The sequence below is a fragment of the Trachurus trachurus genome (assembly GCF_905171665.1).
Source record: "Trachurus trachurus genome assembly, chromosome: 7".
Classification (NCBI taxonomy): domain Eukaryota; kingdom Metazoa; phylum Chordata; class Actinopteri; order Carangiformes; family Carangidae; genus Trachurus; species Trachurus trachurus.
This window is the reverse complement of record NC_139901.1, coordinates 23,338,600-23,351,523: the sequence shown is the minus strand read 5'-3', so window position 1 is coordinate 23,351,523 and position 12,924 is coordinate 23,338,600. Positions and strand designations below refer to the sequence as shown.

Below are 12,924 nucleotides of genomic sequence, written 5' to 3'. Positions count from 1 at the left end.
ACATGCTCAAACACTGCTCATACCCCACTGCACATCCAGCCAGAGAAACACACACACACACACACACACATACACAAAGTCAGAGAAAATGAAATTGAATCTAATGAAACGACAGTTCTGTTATTTCATTTTCACAGGTAAAATCAACAGGTATTTTAGCATAACTACCCGAGGTCCATGCTGCACTCAAAATAATTTAGTTTCCGTATAAAGGTGAACATTACGTGGGCTGATAGAATGGTTATATATTACTATCCGCTGTTAGCAACTGTTGTGATGCACCCTCGGGCCCCGCTCTAATAACACAACTGAAGGACAAGGAATGAATCCTGATGACAGTTTATTATATATCCTGTGAGAGAGCACGCTGGACCCTGACATCCCTCAGATACAAACAGCAACCACGCACACAAAAGTAGTGAAAGGCACGCAACCAAAGGTGAATTCAACACGTTTTCCTTTCACATATTAACACTTTAAGCATTTCAGACATTTTATCAGACCATCAAAGCTACCAGGCTACTTTTGTTGGTTTTGTTACAGATTAAACGACCCAGAAAAAATATGAGGTTGTTAAAACTAGCTCCAGTTCAAACAGCTAACACAGTAAATTTGTAAAAATAATTACACAGTGACGCATGAGTAATAATAACGCAATGATATTAAACAAGTTTGTATTCATTATCGTCACAAGTTTTATTAGTTTGAAACCAATTTATACTCTAGGTACAGTTCAACTACACTTTGCTCTATCTTTTTGTGTTTTGGATAGTTGTGTTGTGTTACTACTTTCAATAATGTGACATGTCTGCAACCAGAAATTCTACATCTTCGCAAATGCAGTGAAGGTCAAAAAAAAAAAAGTTTCTAGTCAAATCAACTCCAACATCTCTTTCAGAAACAATGTCAAAACCGAGCACATGAAACTAAATACAACTATATTTGCATGGCTTCATACGAATGTGTTTTCTCTTCGCTCTCTTGCAGCTCAAGCTGCCGTGCGCCGAGTCTCTGTCTATTTCTTGCTGTTCTTCAGTGGCATGCCTGTCTACATTACAGCCCTCACATGGGCATGCAGTCTCAACACAGCCTCGTGCCTCCAGCCTCCAGGGACAGAAAGACAGCCATGTGAGCAATTCACCTCCTGTCCCTTTAAAGTTGGCAGCATACTGAACTAAGTTTATTGTGTATTGTTCCATCGGTCTCTTTGAACGTATGTGTTTTTGTTGCCATTATCTGTGTGATTAAGACAATGCTGCATGAGCATGATGACAATGCCAGTCTGACTGTTTGCTTTGCTGGTAACACTTTATTTTAAGGGGTCCTTGTTCCTGTGTATCTACCTAATTAATTACAGTGTAATTACCTATGTAACCGTATGTAATAACATGTACTTACATTGTAAATACATAGTGTATTTTGGTGTACTTACAGGTCCTTGTTACACTTGTAATAAGAAATGCCAAAGTGGCCTCTCTCTTTGCACAAGCATTTCTTATTACAAGTGTAACAAGGACCTGTAAGTACACCAAAATACACTATGTATTTACAATGTAAGTACATGTTATTACATACGGTTACATAGGTAATTACACTGTAATTAATTAGGTAGATACACAGGAACAAGGACCCCTTAAAATAAAGTGTTACCGCTTTGCTTTTGGTGGATTCTGTGACATTTCTTCGTATAATGCCACCAAGAGGCTGATCAAAATCTAATTTTCAAAACACTTTAGTTTATGACCAAAAACTGATGAATACACTATTCAAATCCCCATTAGATTTGTAAATGTTGCCTATCGAGCCTTGATAGTTTTGGCCATATTTGGCCATATTTTTAAACATCCGCCATGACTCATGGGAAGTAAGATTGAAGTTACATTATTAAGAGTTTGTATGATTATGGCTAGGGCTGAACGATTTGAGAAGTTAATCTAATTGCAATTGTGATTAAATATGTGATTACTTTTTAATGTCCTTATCATCTGTGTAATAAAACACACAGAAGCAATAACTGTTCTATGACATGACCACCACAAATTTGATTCATTAAACAAAAACTGGTCTTTCCTGGAAGATTTGTTAAACCTACAGGCTTGTTACTAAGCATGTATTAATTATCATGGCAACATAACGAAGCACCAACAAATAAGCCTGATGTTAACGTTGATATAAAACTCAGTAACCAGTCACACAAGCCGTGTTCGCCCTGTGCGATCGTCTGGGAAGTAGACTGCCCCGTGAGGTAGAAACAACACCAAGGCAGCTTCTGCACACCTGAGGCTGTGCAGTGTCTTCTTTTTTTTTAAAGTGAATTGTTCCACAGCCGACGTTCTGCTCCTCTCTTACATTAAAGTTTCCGTAGTGCTACGTTCAGCCGAGCCTGAGGCCAATACACAACAACAGGTAAAAGTGTGACGCTGTTGCCTCGTTTCACCGACAGCTGCACTCTCCCTTGCGTGACACGTAACTAGAGCATAAGCGCAGCCTGTGCGATTACAAAATCAGGTTGTCATATCGTGATATAACTGCAAATGCCATTAATTATTAAGCCCGAATTATGACTGTTCATTTTTGTATTTAAGCATAGAGCTATAAATATTATCATTTATTATTATTATTATTATTATTATTATTAATCTTTATTGCAGACACAACAAGCGGTCCATATCAACAACAACAGACATGTTAAAAACAGATTTAAGAAGGAGAGAGAGAAAAAAGACATACACAAAGACAGAGAATCAATTCTCCACATAATTCATAAGCAGGCTATCCCACCAGTGTTTTCTAAGCCTGGAGAAATATTATATATTATATATATTATTATTATTGAGCTACTCCATTTTAAACTGTAAATGTGGCTTATGACATACAGCACATACTGTTGCTGTGTAAAGATATAAAGATGCTTTAAGTGTTTGTTTACATCTCCACTGAAAACATATTTCATATAATTCCAACTGGATTTTACTACATTGTCATCTTCATACGTTTCTACACAGATGCCTGCCACAGGAGGAAGTACAAGTGATGATTAATACATAAATAAACATAGCTGCGTAGCTACATTTGAGTGTGTTATAAACTATTTATAAAATGTTTATGTACTTCTCATGGATTCTAAACTCCTGGGACTGTAAGTAAAGTGCTGCCCTTGTTTCCTTCAATTTGTTCCATTTTCCTTAAATTGCAACATCTTTTATGTGTTAAGAGGGAATACTTCCTGACAAGTAGATCCACAGGATTAGACTGAATTGCAGTAAGATTTCTAAGGTGTCACGTATTTCCAGAGAAGGGAAAGTGACACCCATCAGCTCTAAAAACAGCCTTTTGATAAATTCACTTAACTCGTTTGCAATGAACTGTCAGACAAAAAACCTAGTTTTCTTATTGATCTATAAAAAACATTTTGTGTGTGAGTTTTCTATAGCAAAAACAGACTTAGATGTTATTTAGTCATAAAGCCTATAAGTCTGCTATGGTTGAGTGACTTTGTAATTCAGGCTCCATAATGTTGCACGGATCACAGATCACGACAATGAGCCTTGTGATAATGCATTTTAACTGGATGGTTTCCTGCTGAAGCAACTGGGACATTTTTTTCCTTTTGGTAGGATGAGTGAGAGGCCGACCAGCAGACAGCAGAGACATCCTCATGATTCTCCACTCATCCCCGTAAGAGGATCGGACGTAATGGGGTTTCCTCTTCTCTGGCTCCTTCTGCTCTCCAGATAAACTGCAGAAAAGTTCCTGCAAAGTCTTAGGGGTGCTATTCTCCTCATATTTTACAGCCATCCTGACAATAAGTTATGAAGAAACACCTGTGTGACCTCGGTGAGAGCGAGACTACAGTAAGCTTTAAGGCAGGTGCCCTCTTCCCTCCTCCAGTGTGGTGATAGAAAATGGGGTAAAAAAACCCGACTGCCACGATCATCAAGCAAAGACATCAAACCTCCATCTATACATGAAGGATGACACTGCATTAAATATTCTGAATCAATATTTATCAGCCATAAGTGGAATCATTACGCAGAAACAAACTATAATATATCTAGAAACAAATGAGGAATGGAATAACAGTGTATTACCCTTGTTTTCATTGAGAAACATTTATTCATATAGCATGCTATTATGTAGCTGAATAATAAAGTGCACCATCCCCCCAGGCCTTTGGGAATAGCTAAGACCTTAATATCAGGCGTGCATGGTTTCTCATATTCTCCCCGTGGCAGGCTGCTGACCTAATGACCTCATGTCAGCACCAATGACAACTTGTCTGACACAGGGATATTTTATTCATTTTATTAATATTGCATCAGTTGTTCACACTGCATCGTGTTTATGTGTGTGTGAATATATACCTGCTCCACTGAACATGAGCCCGGCACCACTTCTTCATAACACCATTTTTCCCAAGAGGGCAAAAGGGTGGAAAATTTGAAGAATTGGGCGGCGAGGCCACATTTCTGTCTGGTTATCAGTTTAATTATTGCCTTTGCAGGCCTGAATCTAAAGCCGCGGCGCGAGGGCACATTTTCCCGAAGTAGAGTTTGTGCTCTGTAAACATTCACCAGTCCTAGAATTTCATTATGCAAACCTAATTTAAATGCAAAAACAATATCTGTTTTTAATTTATTCATCCAATTCCAATATCAAATCTACAGTATGTATCGCTTATCACCTCACAGTATCAGCTGTTTTCAGTCCTGGAGCTCAAACTCAAGAGCACCACTGTTATTCCGTGGTCCTACCACATAATTTCAGGTAAACGTATCCAATTCTGGCGCGACCTTTAGCTCAGTGGGTAGAGTAGGCGCCCCATATACAGAGGTTACTATAGTTTTCGCCACAGTGGCCCTTTGCTGCATGTCATTACCCCTCTCTGCCTCCCCATTTCCTTTCACTCTACTGCTGTCCTCTCAATCTAAAGCCTAAATGTCCCAAAATATATGAATATATATTATATATATAAAGATATGCAATTCTGACAACTATGCTCTCATGGTTTTTTTTCACAAATTCAGGTGAGACAAAACAGCTGCTGGCCATGAATTGATCTTGCCTTGTTCACTTCTCGCAGAGTTCAATCTGATTGAACTGTGACCTGCGAACCAACGTGATTCCCCGATGTCCAGCCAATTTGAAAACGCAGGTGGGATTGACCCCTCCTTAAGGAAGTATCGATTGCTTGTATCCTTGTTTGTATAACTGCATGCTGGCTTACTGCAGAAGAAGAGGCCTCATGCTGTGAGGCTGGCATAGACGGATACACTACAGTGTAAAGTAACTGATAATGGAGGTGTAAATTTCGCAAATTGTGGAATGCTACTGTTAGCCTGTTAGCCATGCTAACACCTGCTGCTTTCGCTTGTAACCCTGCCCATGTTGATTTCCTGTCCCACCTGCTTTTTGCCACAGTGTGTGAGTGAATTCCCCCATGCAAATTTGGATTCGACCGGGCCATAAGTCAGCGTCCGATTAAATGGCTGGAATGAAAACCTGCAGGGCTCTCATTGCCAGGGACTAGAGCGATAATCACTAGATTCACTACAAAAATCTGCATAAATGCGTCAGTGTAACTGATGACTCAATAACCCTTTAAAGCCTGTCAGGCAATTTTGTGAATAGCGTGGTATTAGACCATGACAGAGACACATTTTAAGTGCTTACACGTTTTTAACTATTTTGAGAGTTGACCTCTTTTGGAGCATTTTGGGTTTGAAGCCCTAAAAGAAATGATACCTGCCTATTTGGTGTTCGGCATGAAAACAATGACAAACACTGTTCCCAGTTCTTGATTTCACTCAGGCAATCAACCACAAACTGTCTCTCTGAGCCACTCATGTACTCTACTGTTATATTATATTCACTGGGTTTATGTGGTATGTTTATGTAACATTATTACTGATGCATCACTGTGTAATATATTATGTATGATCAAAAACACAGCTGGTGCGCTCACACCCTCATTTTAACTGGAGCAACATCAGTTATGGTCAAAATATTTCTCCTGTTCTACTGCTAACAAACAGAATCATCATCATAATAATTAAATTCTGTCCATAATGTAAAAACACCAGCTTTATTATCTGCCTTTTCAATGAGAAGATTGATGTGTTATTAACAAAGAGCCTGAAACATGGTTTTGAGAGATAACTGTCTTATCCTTGTTTTAGATTCCTGTCATAAAGTTATAATGCTGTGAGTGGAGCCTTTGTGTCACACCATGAATAAAAGCCAATTAGCAGGTGATGGAGAAAAAACTACAAGAGCCAGGACCACTGGTGTGGATCATGAAATATCTATGAGCGAATTGTGTTTTCATTCCTTCAGCAGCGGTAATGGAGCTCTTTGTCTCCATGCTGCGTGTGTGTGTGTGTGTGTGTGTGCGTGCCCAGCGACTCATATGCTGCACACTTGACATATCAACCGTGTCTCCTGAGATAGGGGCTGAATACAGTGCTAGAGATGTGACTAATTAACCTGCTCTGCTTCATGCATCTATGTACAAATGGAACGCGTGTTTGGAAAAGCAGACATATTTAACCTCTGACATTTGGTGTCATTTTCAGAGCTTGTTATGTAACCCCCCCCACACACACACACACATACACAACCACAGCCTTCATATTCTTTCAGTGTCCGTCTTTACCACTGTCAGCTGAATGGATCACACTGCAAGGCTTCAATCTACCTCAAATCAATCACAGAGATGATTCTGTGAAAAAGGAGAGATAAAAAGCCGACCGGAGCCTGTCAGGGCTACGAGCGCCGAGGATGTCAATGCCTCACTTAGACAGCTAGTCTGAAGGGGCTGCTTCCCTAGACAGGAGGACAAGACGAAGTTCACCTGCATTCAATACAAAGTTTTGCATTGGTCTTCAGGAGGAGAGACGCGACAGAGAATAGCGAGCCGTCCTCCCTGGTGTAAATGTCATCTGGATAAAAATCAATTTCATGATTCATTCAAGAGGCCAGGACTTACAAAATGGACAAAGTTGCCCTGTCTTTTTAACTAGAGACTCGTCTTCCCTGAGAATGGCTGGATGCAGACGGTAAGGATTGGATGATTTTTCAAGGGTGCACAACATCATAGCTCCTGGTAACAATCCAAAAGTTTGGCTGATTGATTTTTTTTTTCTCCTGTGGCATTGTTGCTTCTCATTTCCAACACAGCATGAAAGGCAGCGAAATAAAAACATCTTAGCAGCAAATCGGCCTCACCATGGCAACAGTATTGATCAACCCTCCTGGGTCCTCAGAAAAATCTATCCCTCATGTCAATTTCCCAGCATTAACAGTTCAGCAGCTACTCATGTCCTGAATAGACAGCCATGATATTTAGCGTCTGGCAATAAAATCTACAATCACTTTTTAACGTCCCTGATGATTCATTTATCACAGGGGTGAAACATAAAATGACCTGATTAGATTCACAAAGAACAAAGCGAGAAGTAGGCTAGGAGGACAACTCAGGGAGAGGTTATTGTTTGCAGGCTTGAAGTAGAAAGATTTAACTTCAAAGTCTATTAGATTGTTCAGTCCAATAATCAACGACAATCTTTGTCAGCAAAGACAAGAAATTGAAAGCTGTGTGGTGCCTAAATGATACTGCGTTCTCTTTGATATAAGAAAAAGAAAAACTGCTTTGCCTCTTTAATCATATCTGAACAGGTGTTCTCTCCAGCTCTTGACGCTTTTGACTGAAACCGTTTGATTCGTGATGGATTACAGTTGAAAATAATCTCCGAAACTTGAAACTGCTTCCCCCACGCTAATCAAATGCTGTAAAACTAATGAGAGTAAATGAGCTGGGAGCTCTCACTTCTGGTATGTATTGATTGTACGGTATCATGTGGCTTCACATTTAATTAATCATCGTTATTACCGATCCCATCATGGCTACTGATAACAGATGGGGGCAGGGGGAGCGTGCTGAAGGGCAAACGGGTTCGGAGGAAGGCCGCGTATCTTCTCTCAGGTGTGCAGGTTTGACTGTGGTGATTAAATCCACCTTTCTGACATCACTTTGGGGAAATGAGAAGAAATGCAGAGTGACGGACGGAGCTGCATGACAACTACTGTCAGGTTCCTCAAGCTTGATTAGCCACAACGCTTGAGCTGGAGTGGAGCGTCGTGGGCTACACCTACACTCCCACAGCTTGACACTTATAGACGTGCTGGTACACCTGCTGTGACACGGAAAAGGGAGAAGGGATTATGAAATCATCATCTCTCTTTCTCACTCTCCCCCCTTTTAAACCCCAAATGCAAACATGCATGTTTGGGGGGGGAAAAAAGGGGGAAGATTTACAATTCTCACATTCTTCAACAAAATACAGTGTTTGTGAGGGCGCTTCAAAGCACAACTGGAGGGCTTTACTTAACTTGGTATGATGAAAATTTAATCTGTTAACTCAGCCTGCAAAGAGTGAGTAGGCCCAGCCACGCTGAAGGTTGCGGTGAGGACAGTTGGTCTAATTGTCCGGCCAGTGGAGCCGCAAAACTCTAGAGAATGAACGGCTGCTGTGAAAAAAAGTGTGTAAGTGTGTGTGTGTGTGTGTGTGTGTGTGTGTGTGTGTGTGTGTGTGTGTGTGTGTGTGAAAAGAAAGAGAAAGGGAGGCAGGTGGGGGCTAAAAGCATGTTAAGCATTTTTATGGTCTTCCAGTTGCGGTTAAACAGCTACTTACAGCCAGGCCCATGGTTTGTCTAATTGAACTGGAACAACACACAAAACGACAAGACGGTGAGTTACAACCTGCAACCACAAATCATTAGCACCAACGTCGCCACGGCTCAGGTGAACCTCCCTGCATGGGGTTAAAGCCACTCTCCTCGCACCACTACATAACTCTGCACATTTGCAAAACAAGCATCCGCCACGGTATTTTCCAAGTAATTAGCTATTTTGCTATGGAGATGTGTATTAAATAATTAATCTGCTGTATTGGTGCCCTGCTGCGTTCCCCACTCCACTGCAGCACCAGCAGTGGGCCAACTCCATTAGCTGAGTCTCAGCCAACAGGAACAGAGATGTGTTCCCATAAACCCAAGCTAACTCATTTTTGAAATTAGGGGTGCAAATTCATTTCATTTACTCGCAGCTATTGAGCTCAATTAGGACACACGGAGTCTGAAACAGGCTCATTTTCATTTAGAAGGGGGCACCCTGTAGAAATGACCTGCAAAAGGAAGCCAAGCCAAGCATTTAAATCAAAGCTTTCAGGTTCAAAACAATTCATAAAAAGAAAAAAGAAAAAAAGAAATGCTTGCGGTCTTTCCCTGTGCAAGAGGCTCATATGATCATGTGTAATCACATGAAGCAGGCCTGTTATTCTCAGGAGGGGGTTGTTGAGTTTGGGTGTGATTGTGTCAGGCTGTCAGTGCCCACTCATCCAGACTCCGGAGTGAGACTGGAACAGACGGGAGCTGTTCTTTCAGCACCACCGGGGACAAGCAACAGCACTCTCAGCTGTCTCATCCACACAGTGTATTGGAGGGGAAAACCACCCAAACTCTCTCTGCACCCCCCCACCCCCACCCCCACCTCCACCCCCCCTCTTCCTTTTGTTCCCATATTTCAACAAAGAGGGAAGTCCAATGGATTAGAAATTGAGAAAAGGCAAACAGTTGGATGTTACCCGCATTGAAATCAGCAGATGTTTTCTCAGTAGCAAAATCTTTCCCCCTCAGGAGATTTAGGTTGTTTTAGTTGTTTACCACTTATGGCATTCACTTTCATCTGCTTCCCTGGTGGGTGGGTAACAGTGAGGAGGCGCATCACTTTCACTCTTCCCTAAAAAGCTCATTACAGTGATAATAATTTCAAAAAAAAAAAAAAATCTTTAAGACAAGACTGTTTTCACACACACAAAACGTTTCACACGCTCGGGAGACTTGCCTGAAAGAGGCGTAGGATGTTGGCAACCATGATCGATACTGAACTCGCCGAGGCTCCGATGACTCCCACCACTTTTTCAGGCTTGACAAACACCGGTGGCTCCCCGTTAGTGCACCTCACGTCGGACGTGTCCTTCGTGATCAGGGCTTGGACGAAAGTTAAAGACTGCTCCAGCGCGTAGGTATCCCTCGAACAAGTGTCCAGCACCCGGGCGCCTAGTGTGATGTTGGGTAGTAGTTGCTCGTCCATGTTTATCTGGTCCAGAGCGTACATCATGGCCTCGAGCCGCTGGATGCCGTTCTCCTTCTTGAGGTCCCCGCACGGCGTGCCGTCGGCCCCTCTGGCGTGCACCGGGAAGAGTCCGCCGAGGGTCAGATGTCCCTCAGTCCGGATTGAATGGGGCGCGTAAGTCTCCTGAGGCAGCGCGAAATCTACCACAGTCCTCATGAGCCACAGCACTCTCCAGACGGAGCTCAGCCTCACGCACGCCTCAGGACGAGCCATGGTCAACTTTTTTTTTTTTTTTATAAGGGAAGGATGGAGTGCGCAAATCCACCGACGATGGAACCAGACTCAGGGAAAGCAGAGAGAGAGAAACAGAGAAGTTTTGTTAACGCGGATCCATCCTGCAGGTCACCAAGGAGGAGATTCAACAAGCTGAAGGGCTGGAGAACCGAGACGCTGCTGTGGATGATGATGATGGTGATGATGGCTCAGACCAACTGCGCCCATCGCTTTGCTGCCGGGGAGTGAGCGGTGCAGCTTGTTGAATAGTAGTGGTGGTGGTGGTGGTGGTGGTGAAGCAGTGAGCCCCTCACGGTAATCCAGTCCCCCCCGCGGAAAGAGAGCCTACATCCATTAGTCAGGAGATATCAGTGAAAAAGAACAGAAGCACGCGCGGCGCAGACGAACTGGCCTAATTTTGTCCATTTATGCTCAAAATCCAAAGCGCGAGCGGAAACACAAAGAAGTCGCTGCTGATAACTGACATATCTTCACAACCTGAAGCGGCACATTTTCTAACCGAGTAAAGATGAATTTGATGAATTTCAGGAATTATCTCTGGGAGGAAAAAAAAAAAAAAGAGCGAGAGAGAGAGAGAGAAAAAAAACCAACAGCCTACTTAAATGTTAGAACCGGCAGAAGTGGGAGACATTTCTTCTCGCTCAGACCAACTCCACGGGAGAGCAGGGACGGCTCGCTCGGCTGTGGTGTTAGTCTCCCAGAGGTGCATATCAGCTCCAGTTAAAGACATGGAAAAAAAAAGAGATAGAAATGAAGAAAGAAGGAAGAAGAAGAAGAAGAAGGAGGAGGAAAAAAAGGCGTCTAGTCTGCGCTGTGATGTGTCTTCAGTGAGCAGAGAGGACTGAAGGAAATCCAGCTAATTAAAGTCCAGGCTCTTTCTGTCTCCCGCAACCGGTCGCATTTATACAAAATGAATGAGTCACAGCGAGGGATTCACTGTGTGCGCCGAGTTTCAGCCCCCTTTCCTAGCGAGACGTCATTCAGCAGGCTGGAGGATGGAAAAAAAAAAAAAAAAAAAAAAAAGTAGCATCACTTCATGGCAGGAAGTTGCTGCTCAGTGTCTTCAGACATCAGCTCAGCGAGGAGGTAAACAAGACCAACAACAAATGCTCTCATTGACTTAATAGTAAGGCAATTGTTCCTCTGAGTGCCTCTCTCTTCCGCGCGCCGCATTTCAGCATTCATAATCTGCCCCCCCCCCCCTCCTCCTCGTCCTCTTCCACCTCCTCCTCTTTTATCCCCCCACCTCCCTTCGAACACACACACACACACACACACACACACAGAGAAACAGAGAGAGAGAGAAAGAAAGTCTGACAATTTTTTTTTTTTTAGCGTTTTCTTTTGATGCTGAAGGTGGCAGGCATGAAACGGATATCTGTGGCATTATGAAAAACACGGCAGAGCGGCAGGTATATGTGGAGGGCTTCACTAAAAAGTGCCTTTCCTGAAATAGTTTTGGATTCATTACTGATGCACCTTTTAAAAGCGGAAGAGAGAGAGAGATACAGGCAGAGAGAGAGAGAGAGAGAGAGAGAGAGAGAGAGCAGACACGTTTGGAGGGGTCCAGGCTGGTCTCCCAGGCAACCCTCCTTTAGAAGACACTCCTGATTCATCCTGTGCATCCCGAGCGCCCGCGCGTGCACACACACACACACACACACACTGGCATGCAGACCAACCAGTGATAATTAAACCACACCTTCCAGGAGGAGACCCTCACATGTTCTTAACAAAACACTATCATCACCAAACTATTTAACCGTGCAGATGGTGCTTTTACAAACAAGGGAGATTATGATAATTTGCTCTCTTCTTTTTTTTTTTTTTTTTTTGGAGAAAGCATCAGCCTGGGACTCACTTGGCAATATATGGCATTAATTAGGCTGCGAAAAGGGAGTTTCTGTGTTCAGCGTGATTCAAAGTCAAAGTCAACCTCACATTCAGATAAATTCATTGTCAGGCTCGTCGCTCTGCTCATTCTGTGAGTTACAGTGTGGGGAAAAGGTGCCCACTGAGCACTTTGTAGATAGGCTACATAATTCATGCATAAGCCTTCATTTAAACTGACCACTATTAGACCAGCCACCAAATACATCCGACAATAGCGACCACTGCTGCTGCTGCTGCTGGTGTGGTTCCTGAAACATTACAGCAGCACCCTGGGAAACAGGGAACAGTAAATGGATTATAGGATAAGTCAGTTAAGGTGCTTGATCATTGAGCAATAAACAGCCTCTGAGAGTTGCTTTATCGAGAAAATGATTATGAGGCATAGAATCCCATTTTATGAACATGTTCATTCCATTCGTTTCTGTTCAATTAAAAGATTAGAAAAGGCAATGTAGCTCTCATTGAAACATGCCCTATTGACATTACAGGCTTGGATGGACAAATTTCTAATTAATTAAGTTGAATAGAGATTAATTCAAGCCTAATCCTGCCATGTAGTGTGTTTATCTCCATTAGCCGCACTGATTGCGTGAATGTCTTTC

General features: G+C 42.5%; 1 protein-coding gene across 1 annotated transcript in view; it reads right to left on the bottom strand.

Moving 5' to 3' along the window:
• Positions 1-10,408, bottom strand: part of LOC310989268 (metabotropic glutamate receptor 7-like) — a gene marked incomplete at both ends in the record, with an annotated part of 62,019 nt that extends 51,611 nt beyond the window's left edge. Inside the window, one exon of the mRNA XM_083976267.1 lies at positions 9,890-10,408. Within this exon, the coding sequence (XP_083832393.1) occupies positions 9,890-10,408 (519 nt within the window). The remainder of the gene's footprint in view (positions 1-9,889) is intronic.
• Between the last annotated feature and the right edge of the window lie 2,516 nt (positions 10,409-12,924).